The sequence below is a fragment of the Sciurus carolinensis genome, chromosome 16 (genome assembly GCF_902686445.1).
Source record: "Sciurus carolinensis chromosome 16, mSciCar1.2, whole genome shotgun sequence".
Classification (NCBI taxonomy): Eukaryota; Metazoa; Chordata; class Mammalia; order Rodentia; family Sciuridae; genus Sciurus; species Sciurus carolinensis.
Window position 1 is genome coordinate 49,892,190 of NC_062228.1, and position 24,268 is coordinate 49,916,457.

Here is a 24,268-nt window from a genome sequence, read left to right on the forward strand (position 1 = left end):
TCCTCTCCGTAAACCCGGCAAGAACAACACACAAAGAGGTTCGTCAGTGACAAGTGCTTTACCAGCAAACGCATGAGTTGGGGAAGTTACATGGCGAGGTGGGAGGGAGGGGGCAGGCGGCCCCTCAACCTCAGCCGACCACATCCCGGGCAGGGGCCCCAGCCCCACTGTCCTCCCGCTGGAGGCTGCAGCGGTTCATCTTCAGCTGGGTCAGCTGGATGTAGCGAAGGACATTGGTGTCTGCAGGGGAGGTGGATAGGGCATTATCTGGTTGTCCTGGGGCAGCAGGTGACATCCACACCACCTCAGCTTGTACCCATTGTCCCCATCTCCAGTGGCTCCCCAACAGCCCATATTGCCAAAAACCATTCCCCAGAAGCCAAGCTGCAACCAACAGCCAGAAACATTTCACACCTCCACGCTGTGTCCTCTGCCAGGAATGCCTCTTCAGAGGTTCCTGTCACACTTCCACTCATCCCCCAGCGACATCTGTGAGACATCTGTTCTCCAAACCACTTAACAGGAAAGTTCAGCTCGCTCTGCTCCCAGCTCTGCACCATGCACCCACTGTCAGCCTCTTCCCTCCTGACTCGATGCAAAATGTAGTTGTCTGTGTTCATGTGAGGCCGTTACCTCCAAAACCCCTCTTCCCCATCCCTCCACACACCAATTTCCCGGCATCACCTGCCCTGCGTGGACGAGTAGGTGAGTGAGTGAATGGTTAGTGAACAAGTGAAGGGTGAGTGTATTTGGGGCGGGAAAGTAATGGAGATGAGGATGAGTGTGTGGATAGGGAAGTGATTGAGTAGGTGAATGGGAAGTGTCAGGATGGGTTGGTGACAGACTAGATGAGGAGTGGTCGGGTAGATGGCAGAGGAATGGTGGGGGAGTGGATGTTTGGTGAGGATGGGGGAGTGAGTGGCGGGTGTGTAAGGAGTAGGCAGATGGAGAGACACGTCCAGTGGTACAGCACTCCCTCCAGGCAGCGCTAGGGGAGGAGAGCTCTGCCCCGCTTTGCTCTACTCTAGCCCTTTCCCCAGCCCAGGCCCAGCCATCACCTCTTCCCCGCCCTGCCCCTCACCTGTGGGCTCCCGGCTGCGGGCCTCCTGGAGGTATCTCAGCGCACGTGCGTAGTCGCCCAGGTGGTAGAAGGCAATGCCGGCGCGGTAGGTGGCCTTGAAGTTGCCCTGCTGCTTCTCCAGCACCTTGAGACAGTACTCGCGGACGCGCTCGTAGTTCACCAGCTCCGACTGCAGAAGGCAAGCTGCAGGGGCGCCGGGGCGTGCACTCTTAGAGCCTGTTGGTATCTCTAGAACCCACGTGACTTCCAGAAGTCTGGTCTCCCGAGTGCAGGGAACCTGGGTCCTTCCCCATCTCCCAAGGGGGCTGAGGCCACTAGGGGGCGCCAATCCACTGGCCCATCAGAATAGACTCAATCTGCGCCGCCGCTCGAGGGCGCGAAAGACACAGACAAGCTCCGACGATTAGCTCGGGGGTTTTGGTAGGCAAAAGTGCTAAGGGCTGCCACAGAGGCGAGGGACTAGGCATAGAATGGCTCGTCCAGGCTAGCCCTTCTCACCTTAGGTTGACTATTGGCCAGGGGCAGAAAGAATGACAGGGAAGTGGGATTCAGAAGACCCAGACCAAAGCCCATTTCCTGCATCTCAGCGCCCTCCATCCAGACACCCAGAACTGTGATCGTCTGCCCTCAACCCCTTGCCTTGATCAAGTTCTGAGGTCTCTCTCAACAGACCATGCATGGCTCTGGCCCCTTCAGCCTCCAGCCCCCGCCCGCCAGTCCCCAAGACCTCCCGGTTGTCCCTCACTTCCCGCTTCTCTCACACATGCCCCTCTTGTGCCCCGCGACGGCCCCATACCCGTGAGAGAGTCATAACATTCCACCTCCGTGTTCTCCACCAGGCGCCGCTGCTCCTCGCTGAGGCGGGCAGGCCCGGGGCTGGTGGCGGGCCCGGGGGCGGGGGCCGGCAGGCCTCCAGGGCGGGCCCCCTGCGCCGCCTTCAGCTGCAGCAGTGCCCGATGGTACTTGCCGATGGCTTCCCGGAACTTCTTCTCTCGGTAGCAGCGCTGGCCCTCCGCCTTGAATGCCACGGCGGCCCGCAGGCTGCTGTCGAGCGCCGCAGCCAGCGTCCCCGACGGCTCTGGGGCAGGACCCGGCCGCGCCGAGCCATGGCGGGGACCTGGGCCAGGGCCCGGCGGGGAGAGGGCGGGAGGCGGGCGCGGCGGAGGCTCCGGGGCAGCGCTGAGCATCAGCACCGGGGACAGCGCGCCGCGCTGCATTGTGGGAAACTCCTGCGGCCGCCGCTGCAGCTACCGCATCGCCCCCCGCGGGGCCGGTCCCCACCCTTTCTCCGCCCCCGCACCTCCGGCTGCCGACTCCGGCTGCCCCCTATGGGTCTAGAGAAGCCCCTCAAGACTTTCCCTTCTTATCTTCAAATCAGCCCCAGTCCTCATTCTCCTCTGCCTTATTCAACACTCCGCTTACCGTCATCGCCCCTTCTGCCCGCTCCCTGCCCCCGTGTCCAAAGCTCCCGAAGATTTTGAGAAGGAAAAGATACGCCTGAGGGAAGGACCCAGAAGCTATCAACCTAGCAGAAAGCTGGTTTTCGGTCCACTAAACATTTGGTGTATTGTATACAAACACAGAATAAGGATTCAAACTGCCCACATTCGAATTCCCCTTATTTTCTCGCTAGTTGTATCTCACTTAAATCACCTGGACCTCTGTATCCAGTAACGTGGGTGAATAATATCCACTGTAGAATTCATTCTCTTATTTATGCAACAAACAAGTATTCACTTTATCTTCTCTGTGCCTGGCTCTGTTCCGGATGATGCTGAGGACTTCAGACCTTACCCTCACTAGGTCCCCAAGTCCAGAAGACAGGCAGACCAGTGACCAACAACGACAGCCCACGATGAACTGGCTTGAAAGCACAGGGAGAGAGTGCAGGGCTGAGATGGCCCAGAGGAGGCACCTGCCCTTGGCGGAGGTGGCGAGTGAGGGCTGGAGGAGGGGCTAACCCTACAACCAAGAGAGTCCGCCTCTGTGCTCACCGAGCTCACCTCTTGCGTGGAAAAGCCGATGAGAAAGCACACACGCCCGAGACGTCCCAGGGCGAGCAGCACACTAATAAAAGAATATGCAGGGGAGGAAACACGTGGGAGACTCACGAAAGAAAAAGGAGGTGGAAGGGGTGACCGTCTTGCCGCCCTCCTTAGCCTCCACTTAGCTATATGACCTCAGTCAAGTTCTCAGATCTTTTTCTACTTGACTTCCTTCTGTGACACATGAGGATAACAAGTAAGTTTACCGTCGGGTGGTGGCAGGGACCAAATTCTATCATGCAGGTAAAGCACTCAGTACAGGGCCTTGGTAGTCATGGATGATTTCTTACCAACTATTAGATCCTGAATTATTTAACCACAAATGCCTGGCTCCAACTCAGCATTCATACATAATCGTTTATTTTTATTGGTGAATTACAGTTGCACATAATGGCAGGATTTGTTGTTGCATATTTGTACGTGCACACGATGAACTATGATTTGGCCAATACCCTTCCCCAGCATTTCCCTTTCCCTCCCCCTGGTCCTTTTCCTCTACTGACCTCACTTTGATTTTCACCAGACCCCTTTCCCCCTCCACGCTTTTCCTTGTTCCTCTCTAGCTTCCACACATGACAGAGAATATGGCCCTTGTCTTTGAGTTTGGTTTATTTCACTGAACATAAGGTTCTCAAGTTCCATCCATTTTCCTGCAAATGATTTCATTTTTATGATGGAATAAAACTCCATTATATATATATACTGTGTGTGTGTGTGTGTGTGTGTGATATATACATATATATCACATTTCTTCCATTCAACCACTGATGGACAGCCAGGCTGGTTCCAGTTTGACTACTGTGCATTGTGCTGCTATAAACTTGGCTATGCACGTATCACTGTAGTATGCTGATAAAGACCCAGGTGTGGTAGAGCTGGCTCATACCACTTTCCATAGTCATACTAATGTGCAATCCCAACAACAGTGTGCAAGTGTTCCTTTTTCTTCATATCCTCTCCAGCAGTTATTAATATTTATATCTAATTGCTGAATTAGTAGTGAATAATGTTATGTACCTCCACTCCTTCCCCCTGCTCCAAGGCCCTGGCTGGGGCCTCAGCACCAAGCCTCTACCTCCACTGTCCCCACCACTGCCCCCGTGGCACATCCCCTCTCTGCAGCATCCCCAAGTTCCATTGTAGGCCCCATCCACTAGCCATAACCTGAAATCACTACGTCCCACCCCGATGGCAGCATCTGCCTCTATCTTATTGTAATTTGCTGTAAATTTTTTTTACTGAAAAAGTCTTCCCACATCCCTGGGGTCCAACCTTGAACACCCCAGGCAGAGAAGCATTTTCCTGTCTGCACCTCCAAACTCAGGTTTGGTTAGGAACCTAAAATTCCTGAGTATGAATCCCAAACATTACACTAACCTTTCTGCACCTTGGGGGCGGGGGATGTATGTAGTTTTTTAAAAATGAAAAACATGGAAACCCACTGATATGTTTTCTGACCTACTAACTGGCTACATGCTAGGGCACTGTGCTAAGTGGGAGACAGTTGCACCCTATTCCCAGTCCTAGTAGGATACAATGCAAACACTGTTACTCCTACTCAGTGCCAGCCTTGTCCTAAAGCTTTCATATACATTAACTCACATGACACAGCACTGTGAGGATGCTGCTGTAAGTATTGACATTGGCACTTTAGGGGTTAAGCCAATCAAACTCCGTTATTGATCTCTTCCCTCAAGGACTCTAACGAACTGATGACCTTCACAGGCCAGCATATGTGATGTGTGGGGCTTGTACAACCATTAAAAAATACTAAGTTATGTCAGATGTGGTGACGACCATCTGTAATCCCAGCTTCTCAGGAGGCCGAGGCAGGAAGACCATAAGTTCAAAATCAGCCTCAGCAATTTAGTGAGGCCCTAAGCAACTTAGTGAGACCCCGTCTCAAAATAAAATAAAATAAAATAAAATTAAAAGGGCTGGGGATGCAGCTCAGTGGATAAGAGCTCCTAGGTTCAATCCCTGGTTTAAAAAAAATAAAAATAAAAATTACGGAGTTTGTTGAGAATATAAGGCAGAGATGTTTGCGGCATTGCAGACTTTTAGATTCACTTGAGTAAAATCGGAATAGCGGACGTCATGGAGGTAAAATTCTTCATGAGTGGGGCGGGCATTCCCAGTTCTCCCCAGTTCCTGTATTGCAATTTCTTCCCAACCCTGAGGCTCCCAGTTTTACCCTGAGTGGCGCCAAGTGAAGTCCTCCAGGGCCCCCTGGCGGAAGAGTTGAGAATTTGCATCTTGTCTGTCTTCAACTCTTAAGGACTTGGTAAGAATATCCAATCAGAGGGACGAGAGCCCTGGCAGCGACCAATCAGAAGCGAGAGGAGGGCAGAAAGTGATCAACGAGAACCGAGAGCGCTCAGAATAAAAAGGACTCTTTTATTGGGGCGGGAGACGAACACACAATGAGAGTTTTCGGCTTTTTTCTGGGTGGGTCACGGCGCTCAGGGAGGCCCAGGCTGGGGACGCCGGAGCAGGCGGGCGGCGGCGAGGCTGGTGCCCTGGCGCTGGGGCCGCGCGTACTTGAGGAAGACCGCGGCGCGGCCTGGAGCGGGGCCCCGGAGAGAGGCGCGGACCATGCACCGCTCGAGGGGGTCCAGCTCCACGGAGCTGCAGCGGGGAGAGGAGGAGAAGGAGACAGGGAAGAGGCGGAGACAACCTAGCGTTGGGCCGAAGGTTCCAAGCTGAAAAGACTTGACACGGCCCTGGGGGCGGTTCAGGGGCCTCCCGAGGTCGTGACTGGGGGACTGGATGCGGGAGACCCCACTTTCCACCCTGAGGCAAACTGAAGGGCCCCCGGCCTGCACAAACCCCCCTGTTCTCTCGCATCGCCAGAGAACGGCAAATGGGATCCTTCTGGGCGGTAGACACCGCCTTCTCTCCCACACCCAGAAAAATCTAGTCTGTTGCGCCCCGTCCCAAATTGTCTCTCATTCCCTGACACAGTAAAGACGGGGACCGAGAAGGGAGGCTCCTTGAAACGGCGGAGACCTGTCACGGGCCCTCTGCCTAGGCCATACCTGTAAAGCGTCGGCTTGGGCCTGGAGCCCGCCCCGTGGAGCACGCGATGTGCCAGGTTCAGAGCCGCAGCTGCGCGACGACCAGGCTCCCATCCTGCAGCCTCAGCCTCCAGCAGGGACAGCTCCAGGAAGTAGGTGGCGAGCAGCATCACCTGCCAGAAGTGAACCTCAGACTACACCCCGCCTCGCTTGCCACGCCCCTCCCGCGCACAGGCCACGCTTTTACACATAAGCACCTGGGGGCCGCTGCCCGCCAGCGCAGTGAGCAGCTCCAGGCACAGCAACGGGCCAGGATGGTGCAGTCGGAAATCCAAGCGGCTCAGGATGCGGCGCTCTGCGCGGAGCAGCTCTGCCCTCGAGAAGGAGCCGGCACTCAGCAGGCAGAGGGAGGCAGGCTGAGGATGGCAGGGAAATATGTGAGGTAGCCTTGGACTCCCAGCTCTGGAGTCGGGGGGTCGGTTCAGCCCAAGTTCCAGACCTCAGTTTCCTGGTCTGTAAAACGGGACCATTGACTGTTGGAAAATCGTGGATAGCACGGGCTTCAGAGTCAATGACCAGGTTCGATCCACCTTTTATTTATTCACTATGTGACATGGCACATCCATTAAGCTCTCTGCCTCCCTTTCTTCTTCACCCATAAAACTGAGATAATACTCCCTACTTCATAAGGAAGCTTTGAGTTTCTGCATGTTAACTACTCGAGAGGGACTATAATTAGTGTATTCACTAATTCAACTGTTTAACTTCAGGCAAATGTCTTCCTCTCTGCTTCCAGTTTCCTCCCCTGTTAAAGGGGCACATTAGCAGCCCCTACCTTACACAGATTCGGTAGGATTCCAGAAGCACACAAAGAGTTTGGCGCACAGTAGGCATTTAATTAGTGACTACAGCAAGGGCTGCATCCTCCAGAACCCAACCCCGGAAGTACCTCGGGGAGCACGCACTCTTCCATTTTGCATGCCAGGAACAGGCAGGCCATGCCCAGCAGCTGCAGGCGGTGTAGACGCACTCTGCCGGCGCGCAGGTAGGAATCGAGCAGGTGCACCGCCAGGTAAAGCGTGTCCCCCGCCAGGGCCAGGTACTCCTGGGGAGGGGCACGTGTGACTACCAGGGTCTCAGGTAGTAACAGGGAGCCAGCCCCGCACCCTCCCCACTATGTACGTACGTGCACCTGAACCAGCCAGTCCACCACTAGCGCACGCATCTCTGGAGTAATGGTGCGGGGCAGGGCTCTCCGGGGCAGCGCATGGCACACCTGGGGATGGGCAAGAACAGCCCCATTCTCCACACCTGTGCTTCTGGCACACCTGAGCTCCAGCCCAGAGTGAGCAGCCTCCTGCAAATCTGGATTTGGCAAGAGTGCCACACCCAAACCGTCCTCTCTAACTGCACCTCCTCCACAACCCCATCTGGAACCCTGGACTTCACTCTAGATATCCCCCAACCACCTCTCCACTGTGTAGCCCCGCTGGCCACACAGCTTCCTGGGCGTCTCCCCATGTTGCATTTTCAAATTCCACTCATGACCACCAACCCTCAAATCCATCCCCCTCAGAGCATGCAGAAGTGTCCATCCAAAGACAGATCCGACCAAGGAAGTCCAGACTATTAAGAGAAAATCCTACTTCCATTAGACTCTCAAATCCTGCCTCCAATCATTGTCACCTCTTCCATCACAACCCACATTTCAGCCACATCAGCCTTCTCTTGGCTCAGACTACACCAAGCTTATTCCTACCCCAGGACCTTGGTACTTACCATTGCCTCTACCTGTCATTGTCTCTCCCTGACTCTCTGCATTACTTTCTCAGTCAAGTCTCTGCTAAAATTTCCCTTTCTCAATATTCCTTCCCTCCATCCCATCCCTCATCTTTTTTCTTTAGTATTCTCACTAAAGAATCCATTGCTTCCGGGTGTGTTTTATCTGCTGGCCCTGCTAGGCCACCAGCACCACAAAGGCACTGAGTGACACCCCCAACCGTTTTTGAGACAGGCTGACCTTAAACTTGTGATCCTCCTGCCTCAGCCTCCGGAGTTTCTGGGATTAGAGGCTTGTGCCACCACCGGCATCTTTTATAGGAATACCATCCCATTCATGAGACTCCCAAAGACTGCTTCCTACTTCCTACTTCCCCCTTACACCTTCCTACTGGAGAAGCAGCTTCAACCTAAGAATTTGGGGAACACAGCATTCAGCCTCTGCGGGGGCTGAGCCCTGTGTTCCGGTCACAGATTTATCTCAGCTTCTAGCCGAGGACCTGGGCCCGGAGAGGTGCTGGCGGATGTTGGTCCGTCTCCTGGAGTCTGACGACTGCCGTGACCTGTGTGTTGGCTTTGTGGCCTTCTGTAATTAGGAAGTGCATTTGCTTGTCCGTCCCCCAGAATGGGGACAGACCGGGTTGCTCACCACTAGCAGCACAGTGCCTAGGACATACTCGAAAACGCGTTAACAAAGGTTCAGTATTCGTGAGCCGAATACAGGTGTGGCACCAACACAAGCGACCATGGGCTGTCACAGCAAAGGCTGCAGACAGCCAGAGGATAGAGGGAAAGGGCATTCGGTAACTGCGAGGGGAAAAGAGAACCGCCTGGCACTTGAGGGGTTGGGGACCAGTGCCGGGAAGCCACGGTGAGGGCGGGCGAGGCTGGCGCGGCGGGATTTGGAAACCCTTGTCGCGCGCGTGTCAGGAGAGCCCGCCAGGTTCTGCGCATCTAACCCGCGCCCCGGCTGCCCTCCAGGGTCGCCCGCTCACCATGACTTCAGCGAAGATGTCCCCGGCATACTCGCGTTCCCCCGCCAGCCCCAGCGAGCTCAGGGCCTCCTCCAGCCCCGGCGGCGCGCACAGCTTCTCCGGGGGCCCCCGGGGGACCCTCGTACCCGCGGCGACGCCGTCGGGGACTGGGGCGCCCCGAAGCTCTGAATCAAGGGAGGCATTGGGACCCTGAAAGGAAGAGGGTCCGGGGGTCAGTCCCTGGAGGGAGGCCTAGCCGGGAGCTGGGCCCAGGCGCCTGCCTCTCACCAGCATCCTCCAGGCTGAGGCAGCGCGCACAGCAGAACAGACGCTTCCAGCCGGAGGGCCGACCCCGCGCCAGACGCTTTGAATTAGTCCGGGCGCATGCGCAGTGGGCTCCCTTTACCTGGGCAGGTGCAAATGCCAAGAGGCGAATGCTCGGTAGGCGGGCTCTGCCTCCGCCAGATGCCTAAGGTCAGGCTGCCAGAGACAAATGCTCGTCTGGCCGCCGACCTTAGTCTTGCGTTCCTCAATTATAACACACGAATGGTTTCAAAACTCAGCCAACAGGGTTGTCCCAAGGACGCCGTAAGACTGCTTGAGTGATCAGCGCAGAGCCGGACACAGTAAGAGCTGAAGATGGGAGCTGGAAATCATTTAACAAACATCTAAGGAAGGGCTCTGTGCGCGGGGTCTTCCGTGATTAAATCGCCTGTGGGTCGTGCCTTCCGGAAGCACAGTCTCCTGCCCAGCGGGCGATAGGAACAGGTTCACAGCAATCAGTGTGGACTGGTGTGGGGGCGTCCAGGCTGCTCTCCCTGAGTCCTTGCCCCACACTGTTCCCCACATGAAGCCGGAGGGATCCTGTGCACGCCTAAGCCAAAGCACACCTGCCTCTGTTCAGAGCTGCACCAGGGCTCCCATCTCCCTGACGTTGAAAGCCCAGCCCGCCTATGCTGTCTGCTTCCATCCACACACCTAAGCCCTGGGCCCGTCTGCCCATCCCGCTCACCCAGTCCTCCCCAGCCGCCCACACTGCCCTCTGGCTCTTCCTCATACCCGAGACTTTTGCATTGGCTGTTCCCTCCCAAGAAATGCTCTTCCCTCAGGCTGTTTCCCTTCCAAACTTCCTTTAAGGTATTTACTTAGATGTCACCTTCTCCATGGAAAGTGCCATTCTAAGCACTACCCATCCCCATTCTCTGCACTTATCCTCATCCTTAGCACTTACTGAGTTCTAAGCAACGTATGGCAAGGGCTTCTTGTCTGCCATTCCCCCATTGCCATTATCCCCAGTTCTTAAAACGGGGCCTGGCACATAGTAGGTGCTCAATAAATATTTGTTGAATGAATGAGTGAACAGGCTGGACATAATTTCGACAGGACCCAGGAGCGCCTTTCTGAGGTGGGACAATGGAGCTAAAACATGGAGGAGGAGAAAGATCCAGACTGTAAGGAGAGGGGAGAATATTCCAAGAGGTGGGAACAGCATGAGCAAAGGTCCCAAGGCAGGAAACAGCTTGCTAGTTTCAGACACCAAGTCAACAACCTGGGAAAATTGAACAGGAGGAAGACTTGGACATTGGACCAGTGACTTCCAGTCACACTTCCCGTGAGAACCTTTGGCCCATTGCTGCTTCCCTCATTTCCTTCTGTTCCCCTATCTCTACTTGAAAAGCCCAGGCCTCTTTATGTCCCCCAGATAGTGAAGAGACCTGAGAGACACTACCCTAACCAAGGAATCAGTCATCACCAGTTAAGGGATGAACTGTCATCCTGTGCCTCCTCATAGGGTGCTCCCAGGAGGGCAGTCATTTCTGGAAGTTCTGCTCCAGATTAACCACGGGGAAACATCAGGCAATAAGCTCTGAATGAGAACAGTCTGCAGAGTAAGTAGCCCACCTGTGAGGCTCCAACCTGACAACGCAGCCTGGGAGGAGCTACTAGCCAGGGCTTTTTATTTATTTATTTTTGCGGTGCTGGGGATTGAACCCAGGGCCTTGTGCTTGATAGGCAAGCACTCTACGAGCTGAGCTATCTCCCCAGCCCAGGGCTTTTTTAAAATTATGCAGACATTGTATGTGACTATTAGTAAAATTTGATTAAGGTCTATTGGCAAGAGCTTTGTGGCAACATTAACTTGTTGACCTCGATGACTGGACCCTCAAAGGTACATAAGAGAATGAACACAAATGAACAGCCAGAAGAGAGAAGGCCCAATAAATGTAGTAAGATGCAATGCAGTTTTTGTCAATAAAGTGCCTTGACTCGCCTGTACTCCCAGCAACTCGGGAGGCTGAGGCAGGAGGATCAAGAGTTCAAAGGCAGCCTCAGCAACCTAGTGAGGCCCTAAGTAACTCAGTGAGACCCTGTTTCTAAATAAAATACAAAATAGGGCTGGGGATGTGGCTCAGTGGTTAAGCACCCCTGGGTTCAATCCCAGGTACCAAAAAAAAAAAAAAAAAAGTGCTACTTCTCAAGAAAGATGGGTGACGGATGTACTTTTTTTTTTTTTTTTCTTTTCAGTGCGGGGGATTGAACAGGTGGGCACTCTACCACTGAGCTATATCTCCAGCCCCCTGCCCATTTTTGAGGCAGGGTCTAATTTTGCCCCAGCTAACCTCCAATTTTAGGTCCTTCCACCTCAGTTTCCCAAGGCGCTGGGATTACAGGCAAGTGCCACTGTGCCTGGCTGTTTTATACACCTATGTAAGATGTTGGAGACGTTCGGAAAGCAGTGAAGATGGCAGTCCCCGTCATCCCCACACCCAGTTTCCCCATTATTAACATCTTAGTGGCACATCGGTCACAATTAACAGACACTGATGTCATTGACTGAGTCAATGCTTTATTTGGTCATTTGGTCTTCTTGACCTTTTTCCCTAATGCCTTTTTTCCCTATCACATCCAGGGAACTACTTCCAGTTGATGCTTAGGCTTCTCCTGACTCTACCAGTTTCTTAGACTTTGTTAAGGACCTTGACAGTTTTAAATTTTTTTTTTTTTTTTTTTTTTTTTTAGTTGTAGATGGACACATGCCTTTATTTTTATGTGATACTAAGGGTCAAGCCCACTGCCTCACCTGTGCTAGGCAAGGCTCTACCACTGAGCCAGACCCCCGGCCCCTGAGGGCAGGGCAGGTATTTTGCACATCCCCCAACTGGAATCTACCTCATCAGCTTTCTCTTGGTCAGGCTGCAGTTAATGTTTTGGGAAGCCCAGCAGGTCCTCCCTGTTGAGTACAAGATACTCCAGTCTCATGCATTTCCTGCCTTAGCCCTTAAATCACTGTACCATTTTTTGAAAGCTTCCTACAAGTCTGATATTATTTCAAAATGTTAAATAGGTGAAAAATATTTGGAGTACTGGAAATTGAACCCAGAGGCACTCTACCACTGAGTTACTTATCTGGCTTATTTTTTGACAGTCTCATTCAGTTGCCAGGCTGGCTTCTGACTTGCAATCCTCCTCCTGGGGCTCTGACTTAGCAGAAGTACAGGCACCCACTACTGTGCCTGGCCACGATCCCCTTTCGGAAAGATATGTGACTCGTTCAAATCCAGGAATGTAGACCAGATAGTAAAATACAAACGCAGTAAAGATGTATTGTAAACTTTATTGCAGCACCATTGGTAGCAGGAAAAACAAAAAACCTGAAAGCCAGGCAAGTTCCTATCATCAGAGGAGGGAGGATCCCTCGGGATGCATCTGCCCCACAGAACCTTTGGAGCAACTGGAAATTATTGACAGTGATGTGCACCAGGAGTTCCGCAAACGGTGGGCTAGTGGGTTAAAGGGAACTTCACTCTTACCCCATTACCCCATGTGCCACATACATATGCACCTTGGCAGGAGTGGGGGCACGGTGTGGCCACACGTGGCCAGAGCCACTGTGGCAGTCGGAAGGGCTATGCCCTTTTATGTCCCTGTGTCCATCTGCAAAGAGTGGTCCATACTCCTAACTCCAGGATGTGGGGTGATTGTCACTTTCTTCCTTACACTTTTCTGTTTTATTTATATGCATGTATGCGCACGCACACACACACACAACTTGTTTAAAATGGATGTTGCAAAAGATGGATTGATCTACTTAAAATTTAATTGGCAAAATTTATTGAAACTTTTCATCCTCAAACTAAGAAGCACCAGTAATGTATGGGTGTTTCAGCTAAGGGACACGCCTGGCTGACAGTGGCTGCTGGAGGAGTAGGGGTGCACCGCGGAAACCCAAGGGAGACAGGACGCACCCACGCCGCAGGATCAGCATCGCGCCTGCACAACTGCACTTACCTCGCCTCGGCTGGGACTGCAGGGAGGAGGAAAGGCTTTTCTTTATAGGGTTCAACTGTCTTAATACCACTGTGACATACTTAAGTAATTAAAAAGACTATAAGGTCCACATAAAGTCAGGAAAGTCAACACCAGGCAGCTGGGATGTAGCTCCTTGGTAGAGTCTGACAAGAAAAACCAGCTCTACCTATGAGCCACAATCCCCATCCCTTTTTAAAATTTTATTTTGAGACAGGGTCTTGCTAAGTTGCCCAGGCTGGCTTTGAACTCATGGTCCTCCTGCCTCCGCCCCCTCAATTCCTGGGACTACAGGCGTGCGCCACTGGTGAAGATCTGTGAACAGGACCTGACTTTCCCATGAGGCTCACTTAAAATCACAAAGCCTCCGTGTGCAGCCCCATCCCTGGCAAAATCTAAAATGAATTCAGCCGCACCAGGGTTGGGAGAGGGAGCAGCCCGGCCCAGCCCACCAGGGTCAGTGACTCGAGCTGGAGACGGAGGGCATGTCCGGCCCCAGCCAGGATAAAGGGCTCTGGCGGTTGGAGAAGGGACTCCCAGAGCTGCAGGAGGCTGTAACCAGGTGCTCCACTGCTCCCAGCTGGTGGTCACATAAATGTCATCAATACGCAGATTCTGCCCTGGAATTTGGGGGGGCCCCAAGCCTCCCAATTTAATGTAAATGAGCTAAGGTGCTGTGGCAGCAGTGTCCCTCTCCCAGACTCAAAGACCATGTGGAATCAGTCAGCCTGTCCCAAGGTAGTGACACCACACACTCCTCGTCTAGATCCCCTCCCCTCCCATGCCCTACCTCTGTCCCCTTCCTCTGGCCGGGACGGTCTCTTCATGACACGCCCCCCTGGGGCACCTTCTCTGCAGCTTCCCCTCCAGCCTGGGCTCATCCCCACTGCCACCTGCTCCCTCATCTGCTTGATGGGGACCCCAAATGGCAGTGGAGCAGGAGGTGGACAGCATCCAGGGGCCAGACTGCATAAGCAAGGTGAGGCTGGGGCTGGCGGCTGGCAAAGTGCAGGCAGGCCCTGGTCTGAAATGAGTGTCTTTATTGCTTGTACCGTACAAATACAAAGGACAGGACAGGCCAGTGGGGATGGGGAGAGCTGTCAGATACACATCATACACACACAGAAAGGAAAGACCCCCACCATCCCCACCCCACCCCACAATGCCTTTTTATGACCCGCCCGGTAAGGGAGGTGGGATGGGGAGGTCAAAATCACAAAAAATAAATTCCAAACACCCAGAGATGTTGGGGGCAGAGGGGGAGCGCGGACGTGGGCAGGGAAGCAAGTGGATCCCAGGAACCCACTCCCCCCAGGATGAAGCGCTGGGCCAGGTGGGGCCCGAGCGCACACACGCCACGCACACTCGAGGACCAGACACTGTGCACACATGTGCGCGCGCGCGCACACACACACACACACACACACACACACACACACAGTCATGCACACCTGCATCCCAGAGCTCAGGGACGCCCGGGGGCAGTCCAAAGCACACACAGGTGTGCTTACAGCACTGACACGTCCTCTTGACCACGTTCACCTTAAGGCTGCAGAATACGGGGCCCTGGAGATGGGAAGGGGTGAGGTAGCCTCCCTGCTTAGAGGTCCCCAACCCCAGTACGTACCAGAGACGCCTCCCCTGCTCCTTCCCACCCCAAGTCCACAGGGCCCAATACTGTCTCGGTGAGATGTGTAACAGCCGAGGCTGGCGCCCCTCTGCCCCCTCTGTAGAAAGGAGGGGGTGATCCTGGCCCCTGTCCTCCAAAGGGGCTGGGGCCAGACCCAGGGTCCAGTGGGAGGTAAGGCCAGCTGGAAGGAAGCCCTGGTAAGGCACGGGGTTTGGGGGCAGGCAGACTGGCCCCCGATTGTTCTTTCTGTCTCACCCACAGAGTCAGCAGAACAACTTGGGGAGGGAAAGGGAGAGGAAGGGCCAGAAGGCAGTGACCCTCTCCTGGTTCCCCATGATGGAGGGATCTGGCTCCATTCACAAGGAGCCCTGACCCCTGATCCCACCTGTCCCTGGACATTATTGCTTTTCTGACCCCAAAGGGGTGGTGGCAGGTAGACCTCCTCTCGCCAGACCCCTGGGGCCTAGACGACAGGCTGTGGAAGGGGGCACGGGGTGCTGTCCGCTAGGCGGCCGTCCCACCAGAGGCAGCTTCATCCAGAAGCAGCAGGGAGCCAGGCTGCCTGCGTAGTGCCCTGGCCAGAAATTCAGGCAGGACCCGGGGATCCAGGCTTCACCCTCACTGGGGCCTGCGTTGATTAAAACCCTGAATCTCTCTGTCCTCCCAACAGCCCACACTGCAGTGGGAGGTGGACAGTCCCCCCACACAAAAGGGAGGTTGGAAGCCAAGGCTGCAGGGATCACTGAGGTGAATTGGGGGCAGGACTGAAGGAGGAACTGGAAATGGGGATGAGGGAGTGGGGGATGGGGACACAAACCGAAAAGGTAAAATGAAAAGTTTTTTTAAAAAGCCACTCAGGTGATGGATGGTGGCCACGCAAGGATCCCGTGGTGGCAATAGGCTGCTCACTCCCGGATGCTGGCTGAGTAGGAGAACTGGGGGAAGTGCGTCCGCTGGTCCAGCTCCAGAGAGCCCAGGCTGTCATCTGTGGGGTCAGGAGGAAGTGCACTTGGGATGACTGGCCTGCAGAGGGCCTGGGGCACCCACAGACTCCCTGGGGACCCACCTACAGGAAGGACTGCAATGGGCCACAGAATGAGCCCCAGCAGCCATGGTCCCTGCCCCAGGCCAGGCCCTGGGTAGTCTTGTACGGGAAACTTCCACAGGCCCATAACCCTGACCCTGTGTCCTCCCAAGTGTCCTCCTCTCATTCTCTCCCCATGCCACCACCAGGGTCCGGTCCAGACCCCTCAGGTCCAGTCCCCTGCCCTGGCCTGCTCCAATCTACCCTCCACCTGAGTCAGGGGACTTTCTAAAGCCCTGAGGCAGTCCTGTCCCCTCTGCACAGAACCCTCCCATGGCCCCCATGGGAAGGTCCTCGGCCCCTGATGTTCCCCAGGATGCTCCCACTCGTGCCCTCCTGCCTCTCTGCTGGGCCCCCAGCTACCCAGACTGCAGCCTGTCCCCTTGACTGTGTGCAAAGCTCTCTCCACTGCTGCCACCCACATGCCACTCTTTTGCCAGGAAAGCACAGGCCAGGTGAGGCATTTCCTCCAAATGCCCCAGTTCCTGGGCACCTACACCAGGCTGAGTGCTCTGGGCTGTCACAAACCTGGCCTGGGAGCTCTCCAGCAGCAGGGCCCCGGGCTGCCGAGCTCACTGCTGTGTGGTGTTGGAGCAAGAACACAAAGCGCTCAGGAGTCACTGACCTAATCTAGCCCGAAGACCCCAGCCGTCCCCTGCCCAGCACTCTCCCCTGCAGCTCGGGACCATGCTGTAACCAATGGCTCCTGGTCACTAAGTCAAAAAGGACCCAGTAGCAAAAGGCCTCGCAAGCAGGTGTTAGGGCAAACTGCCCAGTGGCAGACCCCACCTCTCCTCTACCCAGCAGGCGCAGCAGCCAAGGGGCCCCAGACACTCACAGCGGTCCGGGGGTGTGATTGTGATGGACTGGGCGGTGAACTCGTCATCAAAGTACCTTGTGTCAACCTCAGAAGTGACCTGAGGCTTGAAGGGTGGCAGGAGCTATGGAAGAGAATAGCCCAGACTCAGGGACCCTGAGGACAGGCTTTGGCCCAGGTCACCCACAAGGGGGCCAGGCCCCCAGGACTGGCTCCTGGCAGCAGGGTGGGCACTCACCTTCTTTTGTACCACGTCCTGCCAGTTGATGCTGAGGAAGAACCTGTGCTCCATCACCTCCTTGGCATCGCTGGGCCCCCCACCGAGCCTGGGCAGAGACGGCCATCAGCGGCCATCCGCGCCCATCTCCCAGAGCAGCCAGGTCTGGGAGATGGGCTTCAGTGCAGGCAGACCTGAGCACGCACAGCCCTTCTCAATTCCGTCCCAGCCACACAGAGGACACCAAGGCTCAGGGAGGGGTGCTCATGGCAACCTGGACCAGGTGGTCTCACAGCCTGCCTCACTAAGTCCAGCAAAGGAGGTGACGGGAAGGCTTGTCAGAGCCAATCCACATCTTGGCTTGGCCACAGACAACACGATGGTCCTAGGCTGGGCACAAGACTGCCCAGTCCTCGGAATTCCCACATATCACATAAGGGCAGAGAGGGCTGAGCATGGGCCTGGCCTTGGGGAAGCCCTCTGAGTGCTAGCTGTGGGCCACCATAGGCTGCACAGGGGACACACACTGCAGGCCCACAGCAAAGGGCACCGGGCTGGGTGGACAGACACCAGCCCTCACCTCTGCTTAGGGTCCTTTTTCAGCAGCCCAGCCAGCAGGGACTTGGCCTCGGGACCAAGCGTGCGTGGGAAGCGGATCTCCTCCATGAGGATGAGCTCAAAGAGGCGCTCATGGTCCTGGTTGTAGAAGGGCAGGCGGCCGCACATCATCTCGTACATGACCACGCCCAGCCCCCACCAGTCCACAGCCCGGCCGTAGTCATTGTCCTCCAGCACCTGAGGAGGGAGGGGCAATAAGCAGCCAAGCCACAGTCCAGGGGCCGGGCAGGGGACGGAGGAGTCAGTTCTGCCCTCAGTGTCTGAGCCAGGAAGGCGCACGGGTCCTGGGGCCCTCCACCCTGGGCCTACATGTTCCTGGGCCCCCCAGTTCCAGACACCTCAGGCGCCAGGTACTCCGGGGTCCCACAGAAGGTTTTCATGGTGGCCCCGTCACTGATGCCCTCTTTGCAAAGGCCAAAGTCAGTGATCTTGATGTGGCCGTCTTTGTCCAGCATGAGGTTTTCCAGCTGCAGGAAAAGTCAATAGATCAGGGGCACATTCTCCCAGGGCGCCCGCCACCAGCCTTCCCCTCCACGGGGCCATGGCCTGGGGTGGTAACTATTGAGCCAGCAGCTCCTCAGCACCCACTCCCCAGGGCCAGGATGGGCCCAGTGCATGGCCACAAGCAGGCCTTAGGGCTATACCCTCACTCTGAGGCGCAGAGGGATGCCAGGCCCAACACCTCCCTTCACCCTGGCCACCCCAGGGATGTGAAGGAGCCAGGTCCTGCCCCAGCTCCTGCCCCCACTGTGGGCTTTAGTTAATTAAGATCCAATTGGCACTAAGGGCACTATCTTTCTTCTATTTTTTATTAACCATTTTTTCTTTTAATTTATGAAACACACACTACAAAAGAAACAAAACCACAAATGGACAAGGTAGTAGAGCCTTTGTGTAAACTATGAGGTCAAGAAATAACATCGGCAGCCCTCTGGAACCCTAATGTGCCCCTTCCCAATTATTAACTATCCCCCATCCCCTCCCCACAAAAGCCACAGTGAGAAGCAACTTATTTTTTTTTTTTGGTACTGGGGATTGAGCCCAGGGATGCTTAACCACTGAGCCACATCCCCAGCCCTTTTTATATTTTATTTTGAGACAGGGTCTTGCTAAGTTACTTAAGGCCTCATAAAATTGCTGAGGCTGGCTTTGAATTCACACTCCTCTCTCCTGCCTCAACCTCCCAAGTTGCTGGGATTACAGGCATGTGCTACCATGCCCAGTGAGAAGTAACCTTAAATTCCTTACTTTTCTCTAGAGTTTTTATTTCTTTTGTGGAGCTGGGTATGGAACTTGGGGCCTTGTGCATGTCTACCACTGAATCACCTCAGGCCTTTCCTTACTAGTTCTGACACCTACGTATGCACCTGATGTGCCACCTGTTCTGGCCTCTCCCCCAACGCCAGCCTGTGGGCTATGCAGTTGCAGTGCTCTCTGCTACTGCAGTCCTGCTGCGTGGAGACACCACCATGCAGCGTCCTACTCTACAGCAGAGGCATTTTGGGCTGTGACAGTGCTGCCTGAGCGTGCGCACGTTTTCTGCGGGAAACGCTATCCCTGTTTCTGTTGTGCACACAGCAGGGCAGGTGGCTGGTGTTCAGCTTTGGTGGAGAGTTTGAGCTGACACCCACCTGCAACCTTGGAGTATGCACAGCGACTGTGAAAGGCCTTCACGGCAGGACCAACTGGGCTGACCTCCTGGTGTGAGACCCTTGTGCAGGTCAGGGGCCAGCCTGGCCCACGTGCTGGCACCCCCTCACTCCCGGTCACCTGCTCACCTTGATGTCGCGGTATACCACATCCCTTGAGTGCAAGTACTCGAGAGCTGAGACAATCTCCGCACCATAAAACCGTGCCCGATCCTCTGTGAAGACTCGCTCCCGGGACAAGTGGAAGAACAGCTGCCGGGGTGGAGGAAGGTCAGACCCCAGCCTATGGAGGGAGGATGGCCTGGCACCCCACCCCATGACAGTGACCCCTGCTCCCTGAACAGGCAGGTGACATCAAGAGGCACCAACTGAGGGATGGTGAGACAAGAGCTCACACAAAGGGAAAAACCAAGCACGGGATGAAGAATAAGGGACAGTTAGCAGGTACCCACAGGAAGATAAGGGGACAGGCGAAGGACAGGTGATGGCAGGGAGACAAGGAGGAAGGCACAGCACAAGCCAGTGACAGCACTTGCTGAGCAAGACCAAGTCACACAGGTGACTGCAGCCTGGTGAGTCACATGTGTGCACAGAGGTTGAGAGGAGGAGGAGCGGGGACAAGAGCCAGTCTGAGCCACTCAGCGACAGGAGTGGCTGGATCTGTCTGCACAGGGAGGACACGGGCTCAGAGGTTGGTGCGTCTTCACCCTCCCATAAGAACATCCTTCCTCACACTGTCAGCTGAGTGTCCACAGCCTCTCCACACCCCTCTGCACCTGGGTTAGGATCCTGCCCTGACAACTCCCCTAACAGCTGTGTGAACCTGGACAAGCCACTTAACCTCTCTGAGTCTCAGTTCCCCACCTGCCTCAAAGGAGCAGGGTGGGGGGTGAGGGGCAGTACCCAGTGACACTCAGGAAGCCTCCCTCTGTCCCTTCCATCTGACCCAGATCTTCTCTGCCTCCCCCAACACTCTGGAAGGAGACACCCACAAAGCAAGGCCAGTAGCTCACCTCGCCCCCGTTGGCGTACTCCATCACAAAGCACAGGCGGTCGTGGGTCTGGAAGGCATACTTCAGCGCCTGCAGGAGGAGGGCACAAGGGCCACTAGGGTCAGACGGGAGGGAACGGGCTCTGCCTAGCCCAGAGGAGAGAGCAATTCATTCTGCCTATCACACCCGCCCTGGACTGGGGCTGCTATTAAGCATGTAAGTTCAAACCCCAGGCATTGTGTTCCGAGCAGCAGAGCTTGGCTTCTGTTCTCCTGTTTTAACAGTAAGTATGTTAATAGCCTCACCCCAGCACAGCGTGCATGCACATGTGCGCGCGCACACTCACACAGGATGCACACTGGGGCTAGGCACAGCAATAACTCTGAAGCCAAATCCGAAGACAGGGTGAACAAGCTGTCAGTCAGCTAACAGCTCCCAAGCTGTATGTAAGGAGCCCTCCAGAGGGTTCCTCAGATCACCTGGGCTTCCCCTCTGCTCAAAACAACCCTGCAGTTCTGCAATCTGCACTGAGGCACCTCCTGAGATCTTGTATGGACAACACTGCAGCTTAATAGGATACCTGGACCACTAAGCTAAAAAAATGGCACAGAAGCCATCCTCCACCTAGTCCACTTAACTGATGGCCACTGGCCTTGATGGAGACTGCAGTCCTAAGACACCTGCCCCAAAGAGGATCCACTTGGCCCGAGGAGACAGGCAACGCAATGGGAACACATCTGCTTCCATGATATCTTAAAATCAAAATCAAAACCCAAAACCTTTCCATTTGGACCAGGCAGGTGGTTCTGTCCATCCATACACAGCTCTGTGCCATCCCTCTGTGCACTGTGAACCCGCCATCTCTAAGGAAGTCTCTGCCCAGGGCCTGCATTCAGGTACTCTGGGGAGCACACCAAGGCCACGCGCTGCAGTGGTGGGTTTGGGCGCTCCCTGAACTCTGCCCAAATGGGCTGGCGGGCGCCTCCCCGACCCCTGCCCTCTGAGAAGGGGAGTGCAACTCACAGTGAGGAAGGGGTGCCTGGTGTTCTGGAGGACCCGGCTCTCGGTGACTGTGTGGGCGACTTCATCCTGCAGACAGAGAATGGGTACGCAGCTGTGACCATGCCACCCATCCTGCAGCCTGGAGGAGTCACACCTGGGTGACACCCAATTCCATTCTTTGCCATCAAAGCAGACAGAATGACAGGAGCAGAACATAGCCAATTAATTAAGTAACAGGACCCAGACAAGGTCAGACAGCAGCTCGCAGAAAGATGAGAACTGATGGAGATTTTACAACGGGAGGGGCTGGGATTTTACAAAGGCTGGGCTTGACCCTCAGTGTGTGTGTGTGTCTCTCTCTCTCTCTCTCTCACACACACACACACACACACACACACACACACACACACGCTCACACAGTAGGCCGATGCTTTGGACTGGGCTCCTGCACTAGGCTCCAGTAGAGTCACTCATACCAAATGTCAAATGATCACATGGAATGTTAAGAAAGCAGCTAGATTCCAAAACAGACCATTTTCCCTAAAAACAGGAGATTCCTGTCTATCTGAATCAACTTGAAAAGAAAGTCCTCTTTGCTTTAACCTCTTCAGAAGGAAATAGGAGGTGACTTGATGTTAACCGGTCAGCTTTGTTTTAGCTGTTCTGTTTCCCTGTTCCTGCCTTACAACACTCTGCCGTTGCCCAGTGGGAATTCTCCCTTTTTTCACAGAATGCAGGCAGCCTGAAGTAGCAAATCACGAATGAAGCCCATAAAATCTCAAACTAAATGAGCTGTTATTTTGTCTTCTGACACCCCAATGAAGCCAGTGCACGGCCGTCCCAAGGATCCACCTTGGCAATGATGACCTCCTTCCGCAGGATCTTCATGGCGTAGTAGCGGCCAGTGGCCTTCTCCCGCACAAGGATGACTTTGCCAAAAGTGCCCTTGCCGAGGAGTTTGAGATAGTCGAAGTCATTCATGGTCTGCGGGGAGGGAGAGAGCAGGGGCAGTCAGGGCCTGGCAATCGGCCATGGAAGGCAATTTTAAGAAGGAAAGAGGGAAACCAAAGACACCACTGCCCAAGGGCCTGTGCAGGAGCAGGAAGGGAGCTCTGGGCAGCAACTCAGTTCTGAGGAGGCTGCAGCCAGGCCTTCCCAGGCACAGGCTACACTGGGCAGGGCCTGGAGCTCATAATGGGGCCACTCGGCCTTCACAACCTCCAAGGAAGAGGTCATGGCAGCTCCGTTCAGAGCTGCCCCTCACCCTGTGGCATCCACAACTTGGAACCACCCGTCCGCACAGCGTCTGTGAAGCCTCTCCACCAGACCCTGCACATTTATATGGAAACCAAGGGAGACAGGGTCAGCACAGCCCCGCCCCAGGCCGCTGCCCCAGCACGTACCACTTTGGCCCGTGCCTTGCTGACTGCCACTTCCATCTCCTCGGCTGTGGAAGAGTCACTGGGGGAACCACACTTGCAGTCCATGGGGTCCTCGCCTGGGCCCCGCTGCTTGAGGCTGTTGGCGACCATTTGGATGGCCCGCATCCACTCCTCCCTGTGTGGGGACAGAGTCCTGGACCTTGGAACTGGGAGAGCAGAGGGCTGCCTCCCGGCCCAGCCACGCCTTCTCCAATGGGGGAGCAGACAAGCACACCTCTTTGGAGGCTCTGGAGAGGTCTGTCTGAGCCAGGTGGAGCCGATGGGACCTGACTGAAACTTCAGACCTCTGACTACAGCAGGCAGGAGAGGGCAAGAATGGAATAAGAGAGGGATCACCCACCGCCCAGGAGTGGCCTGGTCTGGGGGCCCAGTGCAGCTAGGCAGCACTGTGAAATGATCAAAGTGGGCCCCTTGAAAAGGAGCTCCACCCTGAACCCTGAATGAGGGAGGCCTGTGCTCCCGCGCCCCTCCAGAACTCATGAACAGCACAAGTTTACAGTCACTGATGATTTGTGAAGTGACACCAAGAGTAAAGGAAGCATTCAGGCATCAAAGCAGCTCCAGATCTCTCAAGAAGAGCTAGCCCGAAGAACTCCCTGGAGGGACAGTCTGCTGAAGCGGGGTGTGGGGGCTGCAAGGCAGGGACAGAAGGATGCGGAAGAGAAGGCGGTGGGCAAGAAGTGCGTCCCAGCTGAAGGGACCCTGGTTTGAAAACAATACATCAGCTTTGTCACTCATGATTTAGTTTTTGGGAGCGAACTTCCTTTTGATACTTACAAACTGTTCTTTGTCTAATTAGTGGAAATGACCACAGACCAAAAAGAAAAAAATATTAGGCTGAGTGACACTAAATTGTCTATATCCCCCATTTCTGACCCACCACACAGCATTTTCTGGAGGTTCAACCTAACATATTTTGAGCCTCTCTGTGTTTTGCTTGTGTCTAGAAAACAGCCACGTGACCAGCAGAAAATAGAAAATGCTCACTAAGAATGAGACAATTCCGAGAGTAAGCAGGCAACCTCCCAAATCCCGAAGCCTGAAAGAAGCTGCGGTGCGTGCAGCCAGCACTGGCAGGAAGCTGCCAGGAACCGAGAGCGGCAGAGCACGTGCGTCCTCTAGCTGCCCTCCACCAGCCTCTGTCCCACAGCATGGAGCCCGGCCACTTCCATGCCTATCAGCCTGACAACGCACTCCCCATGTCTGGACACAGCTGGAACACAGTGTCCCACAGTGGCAGCCTATCTTCACTTCCGGGGCACTGCTATTTTTTGGTGTTATAAACACTCACTGCTATTCACCACCCTCCCTCCCCTAGGAAACTGAGGCACAGATTGAAAAATCAAATGCAAGAAAAACATGGCAGCTGCTCCAAGCCTGGTAGCTGGACTCACACTGGACCTGGGGCCCTCCCAGGGCCAATGGGCAAGAAAGTTCTTGCCCAGATCTGTGGCTTGCTGAACCAAGCAGGAACTGAGCTCAGAGGTCCCCAGTAGTGCACAGGAGGCTCTGCCTTCTCAAACTGGTTTCCCTTCGGAGACGCTTTGGAAGACAGATGTAAGTATCCATCATATCATGTTATGAAGCAGATACACAAGTGTCAAGGGTTGGCA

General features: G+C 54.8%; 3 protein-coding genes across 7 annotated transcripts in view; all 3 read right to left on the minus strand.

Annotated features, from left to right (window-relative positions):
- Positions 1–48: 48 nt before the first annotated feature.
- Ttc9b (tetratricopeptide repeat domain 9B) lies at positions 49–2,400 on the minus strand. The gene is made up of 3 exons (XM_047529668.1): positions 1,878–2,400; positions 1,082–1,264; positions 49–240 (listed from the first exon to the last, which is right to left on the minus strand). Exons 1-3 carry the CDS (start codon positions 2,296–2,298, stop codon positions 131–133), a joined length of 714 nt encoding a protein of 237 aa, XP_047385624.1. The 5' UTR covers positions 2,299–2,400; the 3' UTR covers positions 49–130.
- Positions 2,401–5,588: 3,188 nt separating this feature from the next.
- Ccnp (cyclin P) lies at positions 5,589–9,953 on the minus strand. The gene is made up of 7 exons (XM_047527196.1): positions 9,909–9,953; positions 8,918–9,106; positions 7,330–7,419; positions 7,093–7,248; positions 6,401–6,559; positions 6,165–6,316; positions 5,589–5,754 (listed from the first exon to the last, which is right to left on the minus strand). Exons 1-7 carry the CDS (start codon positions 9,951–9,953, stop codon positions 5,589–5,591), a joined length of 957 nt encoding a protein of 318 aa, XP_047383152.1.
- A 4,269-nt stretch (positions 9,954–14,222) lies between these two features.
- Akt2 (AKT serine/threonine kinase 2) overlaps positions 14,223–24,268 on the minus strand; it is a 45,503-nt gene continuing 35,457 nt past the window's right edge. For all 5 annotated transcript variants that reach the window (XM_047527974.1, XM_047527975.1, XM_047527973.1 and 2 more), the window contains 10 exons: positions 22,617–22,770; positions 22,066–22,197; positions 21,235–21,300; positions 20,233–20,301; positions 19,349–19,471; positions 17,909–18,037; positions 17,533–17,747; positions 16,974–17,061; positions 16,757–16,859; positions 14,223–15,819 (listed from right to left, as the gene is read on the minus strand). In XM_047527974.1, coding sequence (XP_047383930.1) covers positions 15,740–15,819; positions 16,757–16,859; positions 16,974–17,061; positions 17,533–17,747; positions 17,909–18,037; positions 19,349–19,471; positions 20,233–20,301; positions 21,235–21,300; positions 22,066–22,197; positions 22,617–22,770 — 1,159 coding nt within the window. In that variant the 3' untranslated portion in view covers positions 14,223–15,739. The remainder of the gene's footprint in view (positions 15,820–16,756; positions 16,860–16,973; positions 17,062–17,532; positions 17,748–17,908; positions 18,038–19,348; positions 19,472–20,232; positions 20,302–21,234; positions 21,301–22,065; positions 22,198–22,616; positions 22,771–24,268) is intronic.

What these genes read in the sequence shown, in the direction of transcription:
- Ttc9b (XM_047529668.1), bottom strand. Translation starts at nt 2,298, where the DNA reads ATGCAGCGCGGCGCGCTGTCCCCGGTGCTGATGCTCAGCGCTGCCCCG. An exon ending in ATGTTATGACTCTCTCACGG is followed by an intron (nt 1,265 to 1,877) that starts GTATGGGGCCGT and finishes GCGCCCCTGCAG; the next exon opens with CTTGCCTTCTGCAGTCGGAG. An exon ending in CCGCAGCCGGGAGCCCACAG is followed by an intron (nt 241 to 1,081) that starts GTGAGGGGCAGG and finishes CCTCCCCTGCAG; the next exon opens with ACACCAATGTCCTTCGCTAC.
- Ccnp (XM_047527196.1), bottom strand. Translation starts at nt 9,953, where the DNA reads ATGAGGAAGAGCCAGAGGGCAGTGTGGGCGGCTGGGGAGGACTGG. An exon ending in ACTGGCTGGTTCAGGTGCAC is followed by an intron (nt 7,249 to 7,329) that starts GTACGTACATAG and finishes GCCCCTCCCCAG; the next exon opens with GAGTACCTGGCCCTGGCGGG. An exon ending in CCCAAGCCGACGCTTTACAG is followed by an intron (nt 5,755 to 6,164) that starts GTATGGCCTAGG and finishes TCCCCGCTGCAG; the next exon opens with CTCCGTGGAGCTGGACCCCC.